The sequence below is a fragment of the Gymnoscopelus microlampas genome (assembly GCF_963454915.1).
Source record: "Gymnoscopelus microlampas genome assembly, chromosome: 13".
NCBI classification, from domain to species: domain Eukaryota; kingdom Metazoa; phylum Chordata; class Actinopteri; order Myctophiformes; family Myctophidae; genus Gymnoscopelus; species Gymnoscopelus microlampas.
In genome coordinates this window covers 11806541-11828162 of record NC_139950.1, presented here as the reverse complement: position 1 = coordinate 11828162, position 21622 = coordinate 11806541, and the positions used below count along the sequence as shown (strand labels likewise).

The 21622-nt window shown below is 41.6% G+C and overlaps 1 protein-coding gene across 3 annotated transcripts in view; it reads left to right on the top strand.

Moving 5' to 3' along the window:
- The first annotated feature begins 1492 nt into the window (after window positions 1–1492).
- The window catches only part of LOC311059328 (ligand-dependent corepressor-like), a 37817-nt gene continuing 17687 nt past the window's right edge, over window positions 1493–21622 (top strand). For 2 of the 3 annotated variants that reach the window (XM_084077140.1, XM_084077142.1), the window contains exons 1-6: window positions 1493–1615; window positions 15860–15925; window positions 18199–18278; window positions 18583–18715; window positions 19016–19339; window positions 20730–20829. In XM_084077140.1, coding sequence (XP_083933266.1) covers window positions 1519–1615; window positions 15860–15925; window positions 18199–18278; window positions 18583–18715; window positions 19016–19339; window positions 20730–20829 — 800 coding nt within the window. In that variant the 5' untranslated portion in view covers window positions 1493–1518. The remainder of the gene's footprint in view (window positions 1616–15859; window positions 15926–18198; window positions 18279–18582; window positions 18716–19015; window positions 19340–20729; window positions 20830–21622) is intronic. The other variant, XM_084077141.1, reaches the window with a different exon arrangement.

Below are 21622 nucleotides of genomic sequence, written 5' to 3'. Positions count from 1 at the left end.
TTTATTACTTGATTTAGCATTTGTAGTAATAATATAAATCTGCAATGTTTGACTCTGGGATGTAGGCCTAGTGGATAACAAAGTATCAACAAAAATGGAAATACTCAAGTAAAGTAGGCTACCTCAAAATTGTACTTCAGTGTTCAGTAGCAGTGGTTATCAAATCAAGACTATGTCAAGGACCCCTGAATTCATATCTATTTTGGCCTTGGGCCGCCATCTGGAAACATTTTGTGCCAGTGACCCCCATAAAACATTTGTGTTTTTTTCAAGATATTTCAGAATTTTTCGAATTATTTTGCTGGGGTTAATGACCCCTGGGGGTCCCCTGCCGCCCGGACCTCACTTAGAGAACCACTGCAGTAGAGTAGGCCTACTTGAGTAAATGTACAACTATTACTTTCTACCACTGTGTCACTTGCCAAAAAATAACAGTTCTACAAGCTGACAGTCTGTCATTTTGTAAATCTTTTTTTCTTACTTATTTTCCTTCTTACTACAGCCTACCTTGTGGTACCACTACCTGTCCTGTGTAACAATTATTATTATTTTTTTGTACCTGTGGAAAGCCTGAGGTTTCCATTTACTGCTCAGTAGTCATACCCCATGCAGAGCCCCGTCTACTGGATCCGGTAATTTGTCATACACATACGTGCACGCACAAGGACCGTTTCCGTATCCGCTCTAGACCGGATGTGCAGCCTGTAAAGTGAATCGATCCCGTTGTGCGCGTCTCTCTTCTCTCCAGTGTTGCCATGTCTGCTTATTATAAGCGACATTGGGCTTGTTTTTCTGTACTTGCTTGTAAACATTGGTAGTTGCGGGTTGCAGTTTTGTTTTTTGGGGGCAAATGTTTTAATTATTATTTCAAATATTTTCATGAAAACGTTTTGTGCCAGGGAGCATTTGTGTTGTTCGAATGTTTCAAAAAGGTATTCCAAATAGTCCACATGCAAGAGTTTTTGAAAATAGCAGATACAAGCTCACAACGCGTCGCATTGTGAGCTTGTAGATCTGCTATTTTCAAATAGCCGACGTATACAGTAGGGGGTTTCAAATCGCTCATGTGGCCTAAGTCATTGGTTCTCAGCAAAATGTGTTAATATAGCATCACAATAGTTTTAACCTTTTATACTTTGGCTATTCAAAAATAGCAGATATACAAGCTCATCATAGCGCGGCACCGAGTGTGATTTCTTTTTTTGCAAATCTTTGAATATATATTTTTTAAATCCAACATTTGTAACTCAAATCTTTGCCTCTGGGGGTCCCTGGAACAACATATTTTGAGATGGGGGTCCGCGGCCAAATACATATCATTTTGGGGGTCCTTGACACGAAAAGGTTTGAGAACCACTGGCCTAAGTTGCTTCTTTTGGACTTTTTTTCCCCCCTAGACCTGGTTTCTTATTTCTCTCCCAAAACCTGGCAACACTGTTCATCTCTCCCCTCTCTCTCCTTTTCCGTCGTGAACGCGCCCGTGTCGTCCAGAGGAGGAGGAGGACTCGGGGTTAGAAAATGGCGAGTCCGTGTAAAAGGCAGCAATGCACGATCGAGAGGCGCGGCTTTCGGCAGGAATTAGACTCGTGGCGGCACAAACTCATCCACTGTGTAGGTAAGGACGACGTAATAACACACGCCGAACAACCGTAGCGGCTTTTGAAGAGCCGCAGCGTGCCGGTTTGTAGGTGTTATAATGTAACCCTCTACAAACTGCACCGTCTCCCCTCTCCTTCCTTCCGCCAGCTACCCAGTGTTGCCATGTCAGCTTATTATAAGCGACTTCGGGCTTGTTTTTTCTGTAAAGTTGCTTGTAAATATTGGTGGTTGTGGGTTGCGGTTTTTTGGGGGGCTTGTGTAGTTGCTTATTTGGGCTTGTTTCGTAATGTTGTTTAAACGCTGTTTCACAAACATTTGTCAAAGACCCCCAAATTAATATGTATTTGTCTGCGGAATATGTTGTGCCAGGAGAGAGCATGTGTATCAGATTTGTGCTGTTAAGGATCCCTAGCTAATAAGCCGTATATGCCTCAATATATTATAATTGCCCTCTATAACTAAAGTTAAGAATTAAAAACACCTTAAACATTTTAGAAATGGTTCATCTTTTACTTAGTTACTTACTTTTTTTCATAGACCTGGTTGCGTATTTCTCCCACAATATCTGGCAACACTAAGAGCGACTTTTTTTTTGTCCTATTCAACTGTTTTCCTTTCCTCACGAGCCCGTCTATAGCTCTGTGCTGTGAGCCAATAATAATAATAATAATATTTATTTTTATTATTAAGCCAATGGGCGTGTGGTTAAACGTCCCGTAGTTGCTTGCTTGTAGTTTTGTAGTTTTCTTTTATTTACTAAATATCGCGATAATTCCTCACGTTTGGCTGATTTGCGCCGTTACCGTGTAATTTAAAGGGCACCGTGTTTGTTTTAAAGGGAGTGTCATCATCAAACTGCGCGTTGCGTTTTGTCGTCGGCCGAAATGTAAAACTGCAGATCTACAAGCTCACAATCAAACGTCTGCGCCGTGAGCTTGCCGTTTTCGTGCACGCGACGCCGTCGCCGCGCAACGCAAATCAGGCTAAAATTACCACCACCATCACCACTAGCGTTTTGGCTGGGATGCGCGTTCCCGTGTGACGTGTACTGTATTTTGGTTGTTGGGGGTTGGGGGGGATAGTGTGTGTGTGTGTGTGTGTGTGTGTGTGTGTGTGTGTGTGTGTGTGTGTGTGTGTGTGTGTGTGTGTGTGCGGATATTTGAAAGCTATACTCCTTAGTACTACGGTGTCGCTTGCCAAAAATAAGTGATCTACAACAGTGGTTCTCAAACTTTTTCGTGTCAAGGACCCCCAAAATTACACACATTAGCCCACGGACCCCCCCATTGGTGGGATATATGCCGGGACATTGAATTTTTTACGGCTATAGCAGCGATTCTTAAACATTTTAATTTCAAAGACCACCGGTTCTGGGCATTTGATCCCAAATCTACACTGTATCATCTGTGTTCATTTAATGGTCCATTTGTACACACTCAGAGTTACAGACCCTCAAGGGTCCATTTGGTCCCCAACATCAATCATTTGGCTGGCGATCCCCTGGACCAATGACCCCTGGGGGTCCCCGGACCCCACTTTGAGAACCAATGATCTACAAGCTATAGGGAAGTGTATTCCTTCGTTTTGGCACAAGAGTCTCTGGAGATGTGGAGTGTACATATATATATACATTTCTTTAAGGCGTGGGGGGAAAAATGACTTTAATGGCTTTTGACTCACCTTGCTCGGGAGGTGCCTTGCTGCAATCAGGAAGTGTGCCCCCCCCCCTAGAAAATTATTGTTTTAGTTTTATGATAAACTATAATACTGGAGTTCTCTTTTATCTTAGTTAGTTCCCCCTCCTAATCCACAACTTCCCCTCACTGTGCAGTTTGTTATGTGTAACTGTAGAGCAAAGAGTTTTGACCTGCGTGTGTTCTTTAGGCTATGTAGGGAAACATTCTTTTGAGTGTTTGTTTGTATGTTAAAACAATAGGCCTACATACATTTAATTACATACATTTGAAAAACAAAATAAAGAATATTTTAAAAAAAACTGTCCGTGTGTGTGTATAGACACACGTGCATGCATGTGCTTGGTGTATTCTGTATTGGGGGTGTGTGTGTGGTGGGGGGTATGTATACAAATGTGTGCACCGGGACGTGCACACATTTGTAGGACCCCCAAAATTACACACACATTAACCCACAGACCCCCCATTGGTGGGATATATGCTGGGGACATTTTATTTTAGACGGCTATATCAGCGATTCTTAAACATTTTAATTGCAAAGACCCCCGGTTTGATATGAATTGGGCCACGGACTCCCATTTGATATCATTTTGTGTGATATAATTTTGTGTGGCACACCTGTGTTTGGTGTGTATGATATTATTCCTATACAAGGCTGGTAGGGTCAGTAAAAAGTGCTTTATTATGAAGCACTATCCTATTATAATTCTAGTAAGCTCACGGTGGTGGGTGGTGGTTGGTGGTGGTGGTTGGTGGTAGGGTGGACTCTTGATCAAACTGCGCATGCGTCGTTGTGTGCCAGGTTTCGCGAGAGAAACAAGCGGCGAGGTCTATGAAAACGAGGCCAAACCAAACGAACCCTATAACACCAACATTGGCCCTAAAGCGCTTACAATCGGCGGACATGGCAACACCGACGCCGACGCTACACCATAGACCCCGCCCACTCTCTGCTGTGGAAAGTAAACACTCCAGATTTGTTTCCCCACACACGATGCACATTAGCTCCATAAAGAACGGTTCTATGTCGTTCTCTTCCAGGATCGGGCGAACGTCCGCCAAGGCTCCGCTGTTTACCCTTTTGTATACATCGTATCCCAAAACTAATGGTAGATTCTAAACCGCACGGATGTTTAAGGTTTGGTCGCCTGCATAATATTTTAGGTCGCCAGCGAAACTACCCGTTTAAATCGCTTATTTAGTCAGCCTGTGGCCATTTTTCCCATTGTAGCCAAACCGGGAGCAGTAGTGGCAGCGGACGTAGGTTTTTTTTCCGGGTTGAATGGGAAACATGGCCACAGGTTTCGCGAGAGAAACAAGCAACGAGGTCTATGAAAACGAGGCCAAACCAAACGAACCCCATACCACCAACATGCAACCTGATAATAATGTCCAAAGCATGTCTGTGTATGTTTACATCCATTACTGTGTTGGCGTTAGTTGGGATTAATGTTTATTAGCCAAACCAAGTTCATATGAGCCGTTAGCGTGATGCTAAGCTAACGGACGTTTGGCGCTAGCATGCGGCTAACGCTAATGCTAACGTCGTCATCGTGACTTAATCAACAATGTAAACGTTTCATCAACACACTTTATGAACCTTACTGTGGTTAATATTATCAGTGCTACCCAAGTAGTCCATTGAAAAGTATTATTTTGGTGTATTTTGTGTATTGTAACTTGGACACTGTAACTTAATGGTAGCTGGGGCGACGCGTTGTTGGCTCATGGTTCAGAATGCCTCATGTGTATTGTAGTAATTTTCTGCTATTTCGGTTCTACTGTGATAGACTGTGCTACATTACCTGCTGTTTAATTGTGAATCATATATGCTATGAATATATGGTAATACAATGTTTATTTTCCTGTATTTCCAGGTTTATGACCTGAGTCATCTATGACCTGTGTGTCATCTGTGTGTCCAGTACTTTGTACTGTGTTGGTTAAAAAAGACAAAACACGAGTTGTGACAAAGACGTGTGATTCTCTGATTAATGTTGTTAGTGGTGTAAAATGCCATCAAAAAATATACTCAAGCCTGCTGCAGGGCAACAGAAAATAGCAAGCCTATTTTGCTATTTTATATAGCAATTTTTTATATATATATACGAGGGGACGCGCGCCCTTCACCGGGTATGGTGAAGGGCGCCCTTCACCGGGTATGGTCTAGTATATATAATCCAAGCACCAGTAATCTGTAGGAGCCTGAAACGTGACACTAGTTACTAGTTAATAACAACAATTGGACCTACTTGCTTACCGTTGCATAGCGGTATATTGAAAACCATTTATGTTTTGCAGAGGAAAACATCTCGAGAATGTGGATTATGTGAGGAGACAGATTGTAATCACTCTATGATTCATGGTGACTTTTTCGTTAACTTCGTTAACCCCGGTGTCCCTATTTTGGGCATGTTGTGAGAGAAAACTAAAACAAATTGCCTTGGGCTATTTGCTTAATTAGACCGCTCTATGCCAGCCGTGCGTTGTGACGTGTGGCTATGTTCGTCATATGATGGTGTCAGCCTTAAGTTAACGGAGCCTAGTGCATTCGTTAAATGATTTTATTAGACCACCACCAATATAGTGAATTACAATTACAATCAATGCACGGACTGATTACCCAACAACACCATGGCGTGTAGAGGCCTTTAAATGTCTACCTTTGTTGATTCTTGGTATGTTATATCTGTCTACTCAATCCTGCTGACCACTGTTTGCGAAGTTTACAAGTAAATACAAACCCATTTCAAAGTTCATTGTTAGACATTTCTCGTGTGAACTACGACCTGCTGGAATAAACAATTACTAAAGTTAATACAAACCTGCCAAATGGTGGGACTTGCACTGTTTTTATATTTTCATTCTTACACTTGCATTTTTATCAGATTAAGATTACTCTGATATTAAGTGATCTAATAATCAAGTAAATATAAAATCAATTTAGTGAGTGCAAAATTAGGCTCCAATTATGTCCAATTTCTACTTATGGACTGGTTTTGTCCAGTTCTCATCAGCCCCATGTCTTAATACCTTTGGTCAAAATGGTCCCATGGTGAGAGAAAAGTAGGATTGTCATTGTGTAACGATGTTGCTTAATTACAGCCTTTATAACACAGGTTAAACATGTTCCAGTTAAGCCTGATTTATACTTTGTTGCACGCTGGTGTTGCATGCCGCAAATAGCAGATATACAAGCTCACAGCGCATCACATTTCGCGTTGTGAGCTTGTAGATCTGCTATTTACTGAGCACGACACCAGCACGCAACTAAGTATAACTGAGGCTTTACATAGGCTCCCGTACAAGCTAGGCTTTCTGCTGGTGATTAGACTGAAAATGAACAGAGGGAAGATTCTGGTTGGTCACTCACTGCCCCAAGGCCCTGCAGCAGTTAGTCAGTCCCTTCTTCTTCATATATGACCGACAACTGTCCCTTGTTCCCTGGCTCTGCATGACAACAACAGAGCTCAGCCTGCTACAGAATGGCAGATTCTGTCCATGACAACAACAAGCCCATAGTTTTGTTTGGCTTTTTGGTGGAGAGTGCTGCACGCCACCACCACCCTGTTGAAGTTGTAATGGACATTTTGTCTTTGTGTATTTAATGTGAGCCTGTAAGACCACAGGGCAAAAAGGAGGGCAATTGTCCTGTTGAACAGCGGAAACTATTGTCTGTATGTCTCGCATGCGTGTGTCCCATAGAACACCAGCCCCCGTGTGCAAACTGTGCTTTCCAGCTGATGACATGTGTTCTGTTCTGTTCTCTGTCCTCAATCGGAGAAATTTGGAATTCCAAATAGTTTTGGAACAGGCTAGGCTAACATTTAAAAAGTCTGGAATTTCAGCCATTCATGCAGAGGTTGGTGTGGGTGAGTGTTTGAAGATGTAGTTCTAAATCAAATGACAAACACATTATTGACAATGGCTAGATTGTCTTGTTTTGTCTATGTATGGCTATTTGGGCTACATCTCCTAATTTGCTAACATCGCTGAGGCTTGTTGACAGACTCTGTATACACACACACACACACACACACACACACACACACACACACACACACACACACACACACACACTCCCAACAGTTTTTGAATTGCATTGTTTTGGCAGGCTTGGTGCGTGCGTGCACAAGTGTGTGTGTGTGTGTGTGTGTGTACACTGTATTTGAGCTCGCATGCATGTGTACACAAGTGTTCACGCTCAGACTTACGCCCTCATGTTTTTATGTTTGCATTTCACTCATGGTCTCACTGGCTTTTGTTATTGTGAGGTTTGCTCTGTGCAGCATTACACCATTTGAATGTCACTTTGCATCATATCGTGTTAACTATTCATGGAGGCCTTTTCCCCCCGTTAGATGTTCGCTCAAAGCTGTCACCTCATTGCTTACTGTACAGCCTGATGCAGCTATATTGCTGTTGCGGGATGATGAGCCCAATGTATGTCTGACAAATGTCATTTCAAGCACTTGCTTTGCTTATGCCCATGGAGGCTTGGATGCTTGATTTATAGTATACGTGGCTGCATGTGGGTGTCGCACTTTGAAACTATCCGATCTACAATCTCACAATGAGTCGCTCTGTGACGCGGCGTAAACTTGTTGATCGGCTATTTTCGGTGCGTGACAACCGCGCGCAACTATATACATATCATGCTTAATGCTCTGATAAAAAAAACAGGCCCCAGTTTGGTTGGCTTATTGACCACATCATACAGTACATCTCATGAAGAATTCTAAATCCTGCACATTTCAAGTGCCTAAATGATGAGCATTGTCTCCCAGAAATGTACACTGTGTGTGATGGATGGCCAGACTACAATTCTCAATTAACATTTTAAGCATTTAACAGATTAACTTATCCAGAGCGACTTACCAAGTGTGAGATCAGGCAGCAAAGAGCAAACAAGAGGGTAAATGGTCACACAGCAGAGTGAAAAGAGAACTCTGCTCAAAGAAACTGTAGGATAATCAGGTGAACGTCAAACCTAGCAATCTGTCTGAACAACATGCTATTTGTGTAGCACTCGTAGCATTGTCTTCAAGCAAAAACAAAAAAAAGGTGACAAGAAGAAGGGATAGAAGGACAGTAATGGTCTTACTTGTGGCGTGGCTCAAGTAATCGGTGCAACTTTGTGATCTCTCTCTCTCCTTATATCCCCGGCCTCCAGTGCTATCCCGCATCTGCATAGAGCCCTGCTCAGGCATGTCAATGACCCTCTTTGTATGATATGGATGTATGATCGGCTTCAGTACGTGTGAACATCATATGATTTTGAAAAGATGATCCCGTCAGAAAGGCGGAGACGGGAGAGGCTGATCGAATCAATTGATTATTAAATGTCTTTGCTTCCTAGTGTTCCCACATGCAGTGATGCAGTGTGGATGTAGGTTCATATTATTTTTGGTTATGTACACTTTAAGCTCAGAGAAGCTCCAGCCATCAAAGATTGTGGTCTCTCTCTCTCACTCTCTCCCTCTCTCTCTGAGTTGTACTGTAGTGTCAGTGGGGGATGGGTCATGCAGGCGTTGGATACGAGTCAGAGACCCTCAGAGCTACTAGGGCAGCATGAAACAGGAGGCTTGTCCAATGGGAAGAGCACTGCACTCCCATGATGAAATGTTTGCATTCAATTAACATTTGAAGAAATTCTATGGTCTTCATATACAGAACCCTACTGTGTACAGACCCTTACGGGTCCATTTGGTTACATTTTACACTCCTAAGAGTTAAATGAGCAGTTTAGCTCGTGGAATTGGTGAATATAAGTTAGGACTATATTCTTGATGAATGGTTTGTAGAAGGACTAGAAATTGTCACGCACGCACACACACGCAGTCACGCACACACACATAAATGCCAAAGTCTGTCCAAATGGCATCTTTAGACCTAGTAGGGATGGGTGGATGCTTTTTTTTGCCAGGTGAGTGGATGTTGCCTGTAATTGCACACGTGCCAGGAGCAGTGATGTATGACAATGACCAATTTCCTGTTTTGGTTATGTTCATTACTTATGTACTATCTATACTTATTTGCCTGCCAAAAAAAGCAAATCTACAAGTTCGCAACGCGTTTTGTGCCGTGTAACACGATATAAATCAGGCTTTAGGACTTAATGCTACTGATGCGTGTTAAATGGAAGGAGAGAATGCATTGTTGTTTTGTTGGACAAACTACTAGAGTAAAACAAAATGCATCTTAGAACAACTAGCCAATTTAATAGTATACACACACTGAGTTTAATTGTTTGTAAACCTCCTGAACAATTAGAGGTGAGTGCACAAGTAGCAGGAGACATGTAACACATAGCAAGCAGCTTCTGAAATCCCAAACTAGGTCAGACAGCCCAAGTAGGCTGATAAAATAGCCTCCTACTAGTCAAATAGATGGGACATACAATCCCTTAGCACTTAATCACTTCTTGCAACAGGTCATTGATCACATGCATTGACATTACAAAATGAACTTACGTTATCACTTAAGGCTGACAACATCGTGTACGAAAAATAGCCGATCTACAAGCTTACAAGTTACAACATGTGTCGCGCTGTGAGCTTGTAGATCTACTATTGTAACCACACGATACCAGCTCATGAGGAGCATGAGTTAAAGGGATATTTCACTTATATTTCACAGTTTTTAAGTTGCTTGATTCAGTATTTACTAGATGTTTGATATTGATTTTATCAGACATGCCCCCTTCCTATACAAACCCATTATAACGTCAAACTCCATTCTTAACATGTTAGATTCATCAAAAACACCCGTCCTAGGTTCTGGTGACTCATCCTGCCCTCCTAATACGTGGGGGGGCCGTGTTTTTCCGATGACTTTTTTCATTAATTGTATTATTTTTTTTATTGTATTTAATTTTTAAAAATAAATAAAAAAAGTAATTGAAAAAACACTGTCTCCTCATGTATTAGAAGGGCAACATCTGTCACCAGAAACGGATGAATCTAACATGGTTAAAATGGAGTTTGAAGTTACAATGAGTTTGTATAGGAAGGGGACGTGTCCTATATCTAAATACTGAATCAAGCAACTTAAAAACTGTCCGGGGTGCTCCCAAAAGCCTGAGTAGACGATAAAATTACCCACATTTTTTTTGAAAGTGAAATATCCCTTTAAGGATAAATATAGGGCTACAGCTATTTTTGAGAATTCAATCACTCAAAACCAGGGACGCCAGATTGACTGTGGTTAAAACTTGATTTTCTCTGAATTATTACATTAGTCATATAGCAGACGCTTTTGTCCAAAGCGGTAGGCAAAGAGGAAGGGTAGTGTTTCCTGAAGAGGTGGGTTTTCAGCCTGCGGCGAAAGACGGGCAGTGACTCTGCTGTCATGACATCAGTGGGGAGTTCATTCCACCACTGTGGGGCCAGAACAGAAAAAAGCCGTGGCCGTGTAGATCGGCCAGAAGGACCACTGAGCGACGAGGCAACCAGTCGCCCCGAGGCGGCAGACCGAAGTGGTCGGGCTGGGGTTATCAGTCTAGTTGTGATTGTTAGCTATATTTTCTTACTCACTGCAGTTGTGATATTTCACCAACTCAAATCCAGTGAATTTGCGTTGCATCTTGCCTGTGTGCGCTGCACCTAAGAGGAGCTTTGAACCCAGCCTCCGTTACCCAGTCGTTTCGGCTGATAGGCTAATAAGCTACTCCTTTTGGCTACATTAGCAAAAAGGGAGAAAAAAAAGACACACAAAAAAACAAAATGCACAACGTTGCTAGCATTTCAGAAGTCGGCTTAGTGGAATTAGGATCAGTTGTCGGTGATGTACAGTGGAGGTTAAGGGTTGGATTTAGGGAAAATAAGCTGATCCTAGATCTGCCTCCTGAAAGGGGATTTCTTCTATTAAGTGGTGCTTGGAAGGACAAGGGTGTCACTCCAAATCTCTCTCCTCGCTTCCCTGGCCCTGATTGGTTGGAGATGTAGGTCAGAAGAAGGCTAAGACAGATTGGGTAGTGTAGTGTTACTCTCAATGAGCGCACACACACGGCTCAATGGAAGGTGTTCAAATAAACTGGCTTATAGGGAAGGTTTGTGGTTAAAACAACTGTTTATTTAGGGATCCTGCCTTGGCACAATATACTTCATTACCAACACACTTGACCCTTTTTTAGCAATGGTTGATTAAAGCTGCAATCTGGAACTTGTTTTGCGGAATACAATGTTATTTTAACCCAATAAGATCTGAGGCCGATTCTATCAAATTCTAAATCAGTACTACTATTTTTCATAAAATGTTCAGAAAAAGCAGATGTACAAGCTCTCAGCAAAGTGACGCTGTGAGCTTGTAGATCTGCTATTTTTGAATAGCCAACGCAAAAATCTAAAATGACATGATGCTTTCCCGGTTTTAATGGCTGCAATCTGGAACTTGTTCTACTGAATAAAACGTTATTTCAACCGATATGTATGGTAGAGTATGTTAAGACAACGTTAACTCTTTTACATCTGCAGCGGTTGTAGCTGGTCTCCCTAATCTTCCATTGAGACATTTAGAGTTAGACCCAGGTACCTGGAAGATTCCGGACCATTTCTTCATACTATCGAAACTCTTCTGCCTCCTTCCCTTCGCTTTTGGTCAACTCCTCAGGGGTTTTTTGATGTAGGGCTACATATCTAGCACACACACAACCTGGAGAGCCTAGTCTAGGCCCAGGTAGATGAGCATTCTCAACGACCACACTGCCACCACACTGGGTGTGCTACGGTATACAGATGGAGAGGTAATCGCACCTTTCCTGTGGAGATATAATTTAGACATCACTTATGCTTAAAGGTAGGGTAAGTGATATCGTTTTTGTTAAAATCAAACGTTTTTTTTCTTAGAAGGTTAAATCACTATTTTCTGTTAGTAATCATTGCTATAGTGTGTTCAGTCACATGGGTCTCCCTGCCTCTCCAGCTCTTTAATAAACAGAAAATACATTTTCAGGTAGGTGACAACATTTCAGCCAATCAGGAGAAGAGTACCCATTTATCAGCTGTTCCCGTTCCAATTTTTCTGTTTAATAAAGAGCTGGAGAGACATGGAGACTCTTGTAACTGAACAAACACTCTATAGCAATGGGTACTATCAGAATATAGAGCTATTTAACACTTATTTTAACCAAAGACATTTTTAAAATCACTTTTAATGAGAATGAGATCTCAGAACGAGTCCTCGGGTCTCAATGAGATCACCCGTCTAAATAAATGTTAAAACCACACTATTATTTCAGCATGTGACGTCGCCGTACGATGACATACAAATCAGGTCATAGTGTGGAGATTTATTTATCAAAACAATTTAGTTAAAAAGTACATTTCACAACTTGTTTTTTATGTACTGGGGATCCTAACGCAGGTCTTCCACATGGGAGACTACATTTCTGTTGCTCTTCCAGGACGAAATCCCCTGCTTGGCTAGGGGAAATATTGGCTTATGAGCTTGGTGCAGAACTACTACGTCTGTGTCGTACCTGCCCCACAGAAGGGTCTACATTTCTCAATAGAGGTGTAGGGAAACCACCTTCAACCACTGCAGATGTGCTAGTTAGTTATATTTATATTGTGTTAACATTCTTTACAATACAGATTGGATAAAATACAGATTGATTAAAATAATGTTTTAGTCACTAAAGTCAGCTGGAGCATTTATATAAAATTACTTTCATGAGCACATTTGGTCACATTTTTCCACCAGTTTTCAGTGAAAAAATTGTCACTAAACATCTCAATCATCTTTATTTATTTTTTATGTCTAGGCACTGGATGAAGCCCAGTTAATACAATGTCTTTATCTCTAATATCCTTTCATCACTGTCTTCATCTAGCCTCTTCCATTACCTCCTAGGTCAACAATCTAGTGGTTATTAGACCTGTGCGACTGAGCGATCTTTTCTCATTAACACTTTATTCCACACCTCTTTAGCTCTTTACATTGTGTATCTGGAGGCTATGTGGATACCATACATCGAGCTACATCTGTGTAGCACAATCTGAATGGTGGCCTAATTCCTGTTCTGCCATGATTAATTGCCCAATGTTCCATCAAGCAGTCAAAATGCTTAACCCACCTTTTTATAGGCTGAGAATTACACTATTATTTCCACAGCCATAGTCGCATCACTTGAGATAAAGACGCATTGACCACTTTCAACCTGGCATCCCTATTTTGGGCATGTCGCTATAGACGAAGATTGTGAACGTTCTTTTTTTTTAAATGGACAAATAGCAAATCAACACGCTCACAAAGCATTGTGTGATGTGACACGTTGTGAGCTTGTAGATCTGCTATTTCTGCTACTAGTCATACAGCAAAGTATAGCTGTGTTGTCTTGGTATTCCTTCGTGTTTTTGTTGCACATCGGCCACACCCCAGACCCCCACCATGTTGTATTTTAGATGTGCTTTGTGGAGTTCGCACGGCAACGTCAGCAGCTATCAATATTTCATCTGCAGCACATTTAGGCTACTTGTTCTACTCTAGTGTGCATCAAAGCCTAAATTTATGCATCTGGCACCAAAAAAAAAAGGCTGGGTTTTGAAGCAGCTGTACAAGATTGTCCTCCAGCAAAAAAAGCTTTGGTATTACCTAACTGTTTTTCTTTTTCATCATCTTCTTTTTTTTGTACAAGTATGACGCATTATTTAAATGCCCTAAACTCAAATTTCCTGAAGAGTAGTTTGATGTCATGCCGCTGCTCTGTCAAACGAAAGTGGATGACCTAGTTTTTTTTCCCCTTTTTTTTCTTCCCCTGCCTCTGAAATATTTTCAGAAATGGGATTGGATGGCTGCAGCTGAAGTCCTGTGCACTAACCCAGAAACAGGCTACAACGCTCCAGCTACAGGCAAACGCTATATTTCACCACCTCCCTCCTCCTCCTCCCCGCTCCCTCTGTTTGACTCTCGGGGGGAGGGTGGGGGTGGTGGTTGGGAGTTGGGTGAGAAGCTGAGAGAGGGCATTTGAACACATGACAGTAGTACAGTATGTGATTGGGCTCACTGTAAGTTTAGGAGGAGAGTAGATGGCGAGGAGGGCTGGAGGTTTTGGGGTCTTTTCTTTTTTCTGCTTCTCCTGCTGTGAAGACATGGATCTTAAAGTAAGTAGAACACATTATAGACTAAAGGAGAGAGGTTATGCAACAGACATCTTCTCACTCAGTTGCAGGGATCGGTGATGCTGATGGTAGTGCTGACAAACTTGGGGCTGGTCAGCTAGCTATGTTATCTTCTCTAGGTTGAATGTGCTGCTATCAAATGTGGGATTTTCTTAACCACCAGTCCTTTATACTTCATCGCACGATGTTTTCGCCCGGCGAAAATGGACGATCTGCAAGCTCGTTGTGAGTTTGTAGACCGACTTCTTTCGCTACTATAGCACATGTTAATTACTGTCTACGTTGCTTTCAAAAATGGCAATGTCCTGTTGAACCACTGTTTGCCTCATCCACATGGTTTGGTTAATGACTCTTCTTTACCCTGTATGTTAGAATTGGACTACAGTGTACGCTCCTATAGTCTGATTTAGGATTTGCTTCAGTAGACAGATGCTGCCTCTGACCTCCTTAGCGCTTGGTTAAACACGTGTTGTAGTTTTGGATCTGGTATATATTGACCCTATGGCGGTAGGCAGACTTTAGCATATTGTATTATGCACTGTTCAGTGAAGGCCTGCGAAGGCAATATGCACTATGAACTTGGAACAGCTGGGACTGTAGGCTGCAAAAACAAAATCACATCGGTGCGACTTCCGCCTCTTCCTTTGGTCCTTAAATGCAGAATATATGGATGGACTCGTGCTGTATAACGTCAATTTGTCAGCTTATTTGACATGTCCGACCACAGGAAGCCTGCTGCTTTCCTGCCTGCCTGTTTTTTTTTAGATGTTGGTGTTGTGTGCTGGATTCCCATGAAACCGTACAGCTAACAGTAGGAGTAGACGGCTGCCAACTCTGCAACAGGGTTCATGATAACGTTCATATCATCACCTTTCCATCTCTTTCTGTCAGTTTCTTTTATTGTTACAACATGTACGATAAGTGCACCCAACTCCATATTTGCTTCAGTTGCTTGGCAACTGGAGGATGGATGGAGTCGGAGTGCATGTATTTACTGTTAAAGTAAAAACCTGCGGTGGAAGCCGATAATATGTGTTTTAACGGGGGGGGGGGGTAGATTTTGCTGAGGGGGTTGTCAAGATGAAATGGAAAGGCAGAGATAAGCCTGGTTGTATGGAAAAGTGTATGATCCTACACAGTGTCAGTGATGTGCAGCACACTTGGCCCTAATTGATGTTTCTTTTTTTCTTTTTTTTTGCCACAGCAAATTAATTTGGACCCTTGGGCAGAAATTGGGTTGTCTTAAGCAGTCATACATTTTTAGAGTATGCTCTGCAGCTGTTGGTTTCTATAGGGCTATGTCTGACTTAAATGATTACACATTTATGGTTGAAATATTTGTAATCCTTTTTTCCCCCTTTTTTTTTTCTTTCTCTCTTTAATTAACATGGTGCATTGCCTGTTGATGGTTGATTGATTGATTGATTGGTTTCTTCTGTTCTGTAGGTTTTGAGAGCATTCTGGAGGGTCTGTTTGATCCAGGGCTGGTAGAAGATCTGAAATTATTTAAAGGTAAGTCATTATAATTTATTTTCCTAAGAGAACGTTACTGCAAAAATACATTATGCTATATAAGCATTACCAAAAACTGCTTTAGTCAACATTCTAAATGTAATATGTTAACCAGCCTGGCATTCTTATTTTGGAGATGTCGTCAGTATCTGTGATAATTCTCCAAATCTTAAAACATGCTCAAGATCAGACTCGATGGATCTTGAGCTTGTAGATCGGTTATTTTGGAGATTTTTTGAATGGGGCTTAAGTGGTGAATAAAGTGTTTGTGTTATCTGTCCATGACAATGCTACACCATTGTACCATCTGGTGCCCATCTACATTCGCTCCCTCCTCTCCACAAGGCAGCCCCTCTGGCTGTTGAAAAGAACACGCTTTGTGTGTTATATGAAGTTGGTGTTTTGGATGGCACAGGGCCCGTTATAAAAGTCCACAATTCCTTCACACTATTATGACAATGCATAATGTTAATGAAACAATAGTGAGCATTATTCGGGCTTTCACGTCATTCCCCATGCCACAGTACTGTAGTGTAAATAATGAAGCAGGGGTCTTTCATACCAGTTGATAAAGAAGGCTACTGGAAATGTAAAGTTGGTTTAAGTGATATTCGTTCTGTAATAAGTTTGTTTTTGAATAAAAGTTAAAACTACAATATATATTTCCATTGTAATCATTGCTATAGTGTTTATTCAGTTGCAGGGGTCTCTCAAGCTCTTTTGTGAAGAAAATAAATGTTCAGGTCGGGATACCAGTTTTATCCAGTCAGGAGAGAGAACCCCATGAAGATCATTTATCAGCTTCACATGTGTAGGTTCAGGTTCAGTTCCAATTTAGTTGCTGATTTATTTTGTCATCACTTTCAATTTCACTTGTTTATCCTGTATGAGTTCTCTCTCTCCTGAGTCCTGAAATGGATGAAATCGGTATCCTGACCTGACTGTTTACTAAAGAACAGGAGTGACAGGGAGACCCCGGCTACTGAACAAACACTCTATGGTGTTTGTTCAGTAACGGTGGTCTATATTACGGAATCTAGAGCTATTTAACACATTGTTAACAAAGTAAAAAGAAAGAAAGGAGATATCTCTTACACCCCCTTTGAATTGAGCATGCTGACTCGATTCGTTTCCTCTTTCGATTAAAAATTGGTGGAAGGGAATTATCATCCTTTTTTTTTTTACCATGGCCCATATATTTATATTTAAAATGAATGTTCATTAATTCATTGATGTTGAAAACCACTATACTTACTCACACTGGAACATTTGCTTTCTGTGTATGCGGGGAGAATATTATATTGCCCTGAATGTTATGCATCGATAGGTTCAAAGCAAATTTAGAACACTGCAGGTTCTGTGTTTTTACACACTGCATCTTGTAAGCTGCAAGGCAGCATGCTGTTGAGTTAATGATGGAGACGTGTAGTGACAGAACAACAAAATATGTAACAATAGTGTTGGTTATTTTTTGGAGATGGAAGAAAAAGCTTTAATTTAACGTGAAATGAAAGCTTGCCTTCTAAATTGGTTCTCAAGAGTTTTTTGTGCCAAGGAGCCCCAAAACGATATGTATTTGGCCGTGGTCCTCCATCTCAAAATGTTTTGTGCCAGCGACCCCCAGAAGGGAATATTTGAAAAAAAAAATCTAAATTATTCAACTTATTTCAAACACTTTCAAGATTTTTTTCAAAAATGTTCAATAGCTGATGTACAAGCTTGCAGCGCGCCATTGTTCTAAATCTTACACGTTTTTAAGAAAAATCTATGTTGCAAATCTGAAATGACACGATACTTTCCCGGTTTAAGAGAACTAGTGCAGTGGCCGCTCGGGGCGTGGTCGCTGTTTGTAACGCGTGCCTGTTCGCAGTGGGTTTGTTTTGGAGGAACGCTCATCCGATCGACTTCATACTCGACCCCGTCACTTCCTAAGGCCCTCCGCAGTGAGGTTCTCGAGCTTTGTGAAGGACATGCATGCATACATATACACACACGCATGCCTGCAGTGATTCCTGAAATGTATAGAGGGATATTATTTGAGTACTACGGGAAGGTCGAAGGCTAGACCGTCATGTCTTGCTGAATCATCAGCCCAGATGAAACCTGTCCTTTATTTACAATTTGAAAACATTTTTTAGCTTTGACTTGTTTTGAATAGCCATCGCATTTCTCCATCTTCACTTGTGCCACTTTTCATCACACACCCACAGATGCTGGCGAAAAGGTCAGAATGGTACAGTTACTGACATGTCACTTTTGTTTTGCGTCCGTAGGTTGTGAGCCCGAAGCAGTGTCTGATTGGTCCTTTGATGAGAATTGTCTGTTCTGCTGCTTAAGACGTGACAAAGTGAAGGTAAGCTTTCTTGTCTCATGCACCAGTTTTTATGTTGCTTAGCATTCCAACCAGTGACGAGAAAAAAACATGAGCCTACAGTGTTGTGAATGTATAATATATGTGCCTTGGGCTCTGTGCAGCCAGGATTTCCCAGCCGAACCCCTTTATGATAAGTAATGTTTATATTGAGATCTAGGCCTCATGGATGGAAACTGGACAAACATTTTCATTGTTATGTAATAGCCCCCTCCCATGCATTTTTAATCAGTTCATTAATATCCTATTTGTTCCTGATGATTTTTTTGTTTTGCCCTTTTGACAGGAGCACTTAGTTAGCTTAAGCAACCAGGGTCTTGAAGATACACCGAAACCTCTCCTGGTTAAAGACCAGACCAAAATAAGCAGACTAGAGAAGCAAGCTGAGGAATTCCTAAATGCAGTCCTCTACAGAAAGGGTGAGTTTATATATATATATATATATATATATATATATATATCTCTATCTCTATCTCTATCACAGATGATGACATTGGAAGTGAAAGTGGATGTAAAGCCTAATTTATTCTCCGTAGTATGATGACCTCGCTTGCCTAAAAGAACAGATCCTCAAGCTAACAGCACGCCATATAGCTTGAAGATCTGCTCTTTTACGCAAGCAACACCATCGTGCAATGGAAGATAAATTAAGCTTAATGGTGAAATGTATCATTGAGTGTTGTCAAAATGTTTTGCCCTTGTGCCTTTTCCTCTCTCAGATGTCCCAAGCTCCTCGGACCCTCACATTCCAATAGTGGCTCGAGAGATCATGCAGAGAATGATCCGCCAGTTCGCCGCCGAATATACCTCAAAAACCAGCTCCACTCAGGACAGTCTGTCGGATCCGCAGCCCTCCACTGACCAAAGCCTGGCGCGCCCGCCCTCGTTCTCAGGGGCACCACCGTCTACCAGCCCCTCTGCCACCCTCGCCACCTCTGCCGCACACAACCAGAACCCAGTCCTCAGCAAGCTCCTCATGGCCGACCAGGACTCCCCTCTTGACCTCACCGTCAAGAAGCCCCCGGCCGAGCCCAGTGAACAAGGTATCGTGAACGTTGCCACGCACCCATGACTCCACAGATGCAAACTGCAAGATCAGAGGTCACGGCTAGAGTGCAAAGAAAGCAAAGGACCTTTTTCACGGCATCCATGTTGACATAAATAATAGGTAACGTTACATCCTGTACAGGTGTTACCAATAATACTAATTATGGCCCTGCTTAGTGTAGCAGAGCCTTTCCAGTGAGCCAACGTGCACAATAGCAGCACCCTGACTCTGTTTGATCTCAAAGGAACGCCGTCTTAATTAGTATCATTGGTAACACCTGTGTCTACCCTAGTACTTCATGCCAATATTGGCTGCAGTGAAAAAAAGGAAAGAAAGGGAAAGGTCTATTTAGTGCTACAAAGTCACTAGGATACCAGGTAAACATCAAACCTATTATCTGTCTTAACAACATGCTCTCTAAATAACATCATTCCACAGCTTGGGAGCCATGGGAGAGAAGAGGCTAGTGTTTGTGGACCGTTGACCCATAGATATATACAAGGGCAAGCCATTAGGGTTGGGATCCTTTTAGGATTTTAACAATTCCGGTTCCTTTACGGTTCTCTTTAGGTTCCAAATGGACCCTTAGAAGTCTAACTCTTGAGAGTGTACAAATGGGCCCTTACGGGACCTTTTGGTTCCATTTTTACCCTCTCAGAGTTATGGTGGTCCTTGAAATGTAAAAGTTTGAGAACCACTAGTATTGTAATTGTATAGCAGACGTGAAGTCCACATACCAGGCCTGACAGTGTGATAAAACCAGTTCCGGAAACGGTTCCAAATGTGATGGAACCGATTCCGGTTCCACGATCTCAACCCTACAAGCCATGCCTCCTACTGGCTGTATGCCCTATGTATGACTATTGAAGCAGGATTTCTCTCCACAATTAAAACTAAGTTTGTTACAAATGTCAGTATGTTATGATACAGGTTACTTGGTTAAATATAAATTGAGGGGTTTCTTACTTAAAAACCCTATCTTGCATAGATACTAACAGTAATGGTTATAAAAGAGAAATACTTTAGTGTATGGTATTTACGTACGTAAACATATTTCTTGCAAAGAAAGAGTTATGCCAATGCCCTGCCAATATGGTGTCGACGTGTGATCCAGTGACCTGTGCGGCATCTCATTATATTGTGTCTATGTATTGGCCAGGCTGTCATAGGGAAGTGAGGGACATACATCCTGTTTTAAGGACTTGATATACGTACCGAAAATAGCCGATATATATACAGTACAAGCTCACCTCGCATCGGAGCGAGAGCTTGTAGATCGGCTATTTTCGGTGCTCGACACTGGCACACAACCAAGTATAAATGGCCCTTTGGCTGATCTGAGTGTGCAGGGGGTATTTGACGTTGTGCCTTACATCTCTTTACAGATGGAGTCCTTGACCTGTCCCTCAAAAAGAACCGTCACAGCAGCCGCCTGTCTGTCCACACTCCTCCTTACCAGTCTGCACCAGCGTCTACAATCAAAGGGTAAGATAACCTTCTGTCCATGGTCTACAGGCCTTGAAAAAGACTGTCTTTTGCTTTTGCCAATAATCATTGTCCATTTCAATCATGAAATCAAATACGAGATTAAGCTTTACCACCGTAATAACGTATTGAATTTCTGATGCGCACAAAAAAAAACATGCAGTACATTATATTAGAAAAAATCTATCTAATTAAGAATTGATTGACTCTGATGGAGTCTGTCAATAGTAGCAATAGAAGCATTTAGTGTTACCACGGATACTATAATAATATTATAATGCGTGTGATGTTCTTAAGGACTAGTATTGGCTTGATAATGTCCTTATTACAACCTATCATTTGTTGCATTGACAGCACAGAGTTTCTGCACATCAACCTCAATTTAGTAACGCCACGTTTTGACTCGGCATCTCCTCTGAACATATTAATTATCTAAAAGCAACACACTTTTTAAAAATTGAAATTGAATCAGATCAGCAGGCCACACTCCTATTTTAATGAGAGTCTCTATACAAACAACTCAACTATTCTGTTCTTCATTTAAATGAAACACTCAAAGCAAAGTCTTTTATCTAATCATAAAAGACATCGGTTAAGTCTTTATTTCATAACCCATGATTCTGTTCCACTTTCCTCTGAGGCAAATCCTCTTGACATCATTATGCTTTGGCCTGGGTGTTGGTGCATTTGAAACTGAACATGCCTGTAATTCAGCTCTGATTTGGATTAATTAAGCACTAGTTGCTTCGCTCCCTCTGTCTTGGCTGCCGTGGGATTAGATGTAATCGTAAAT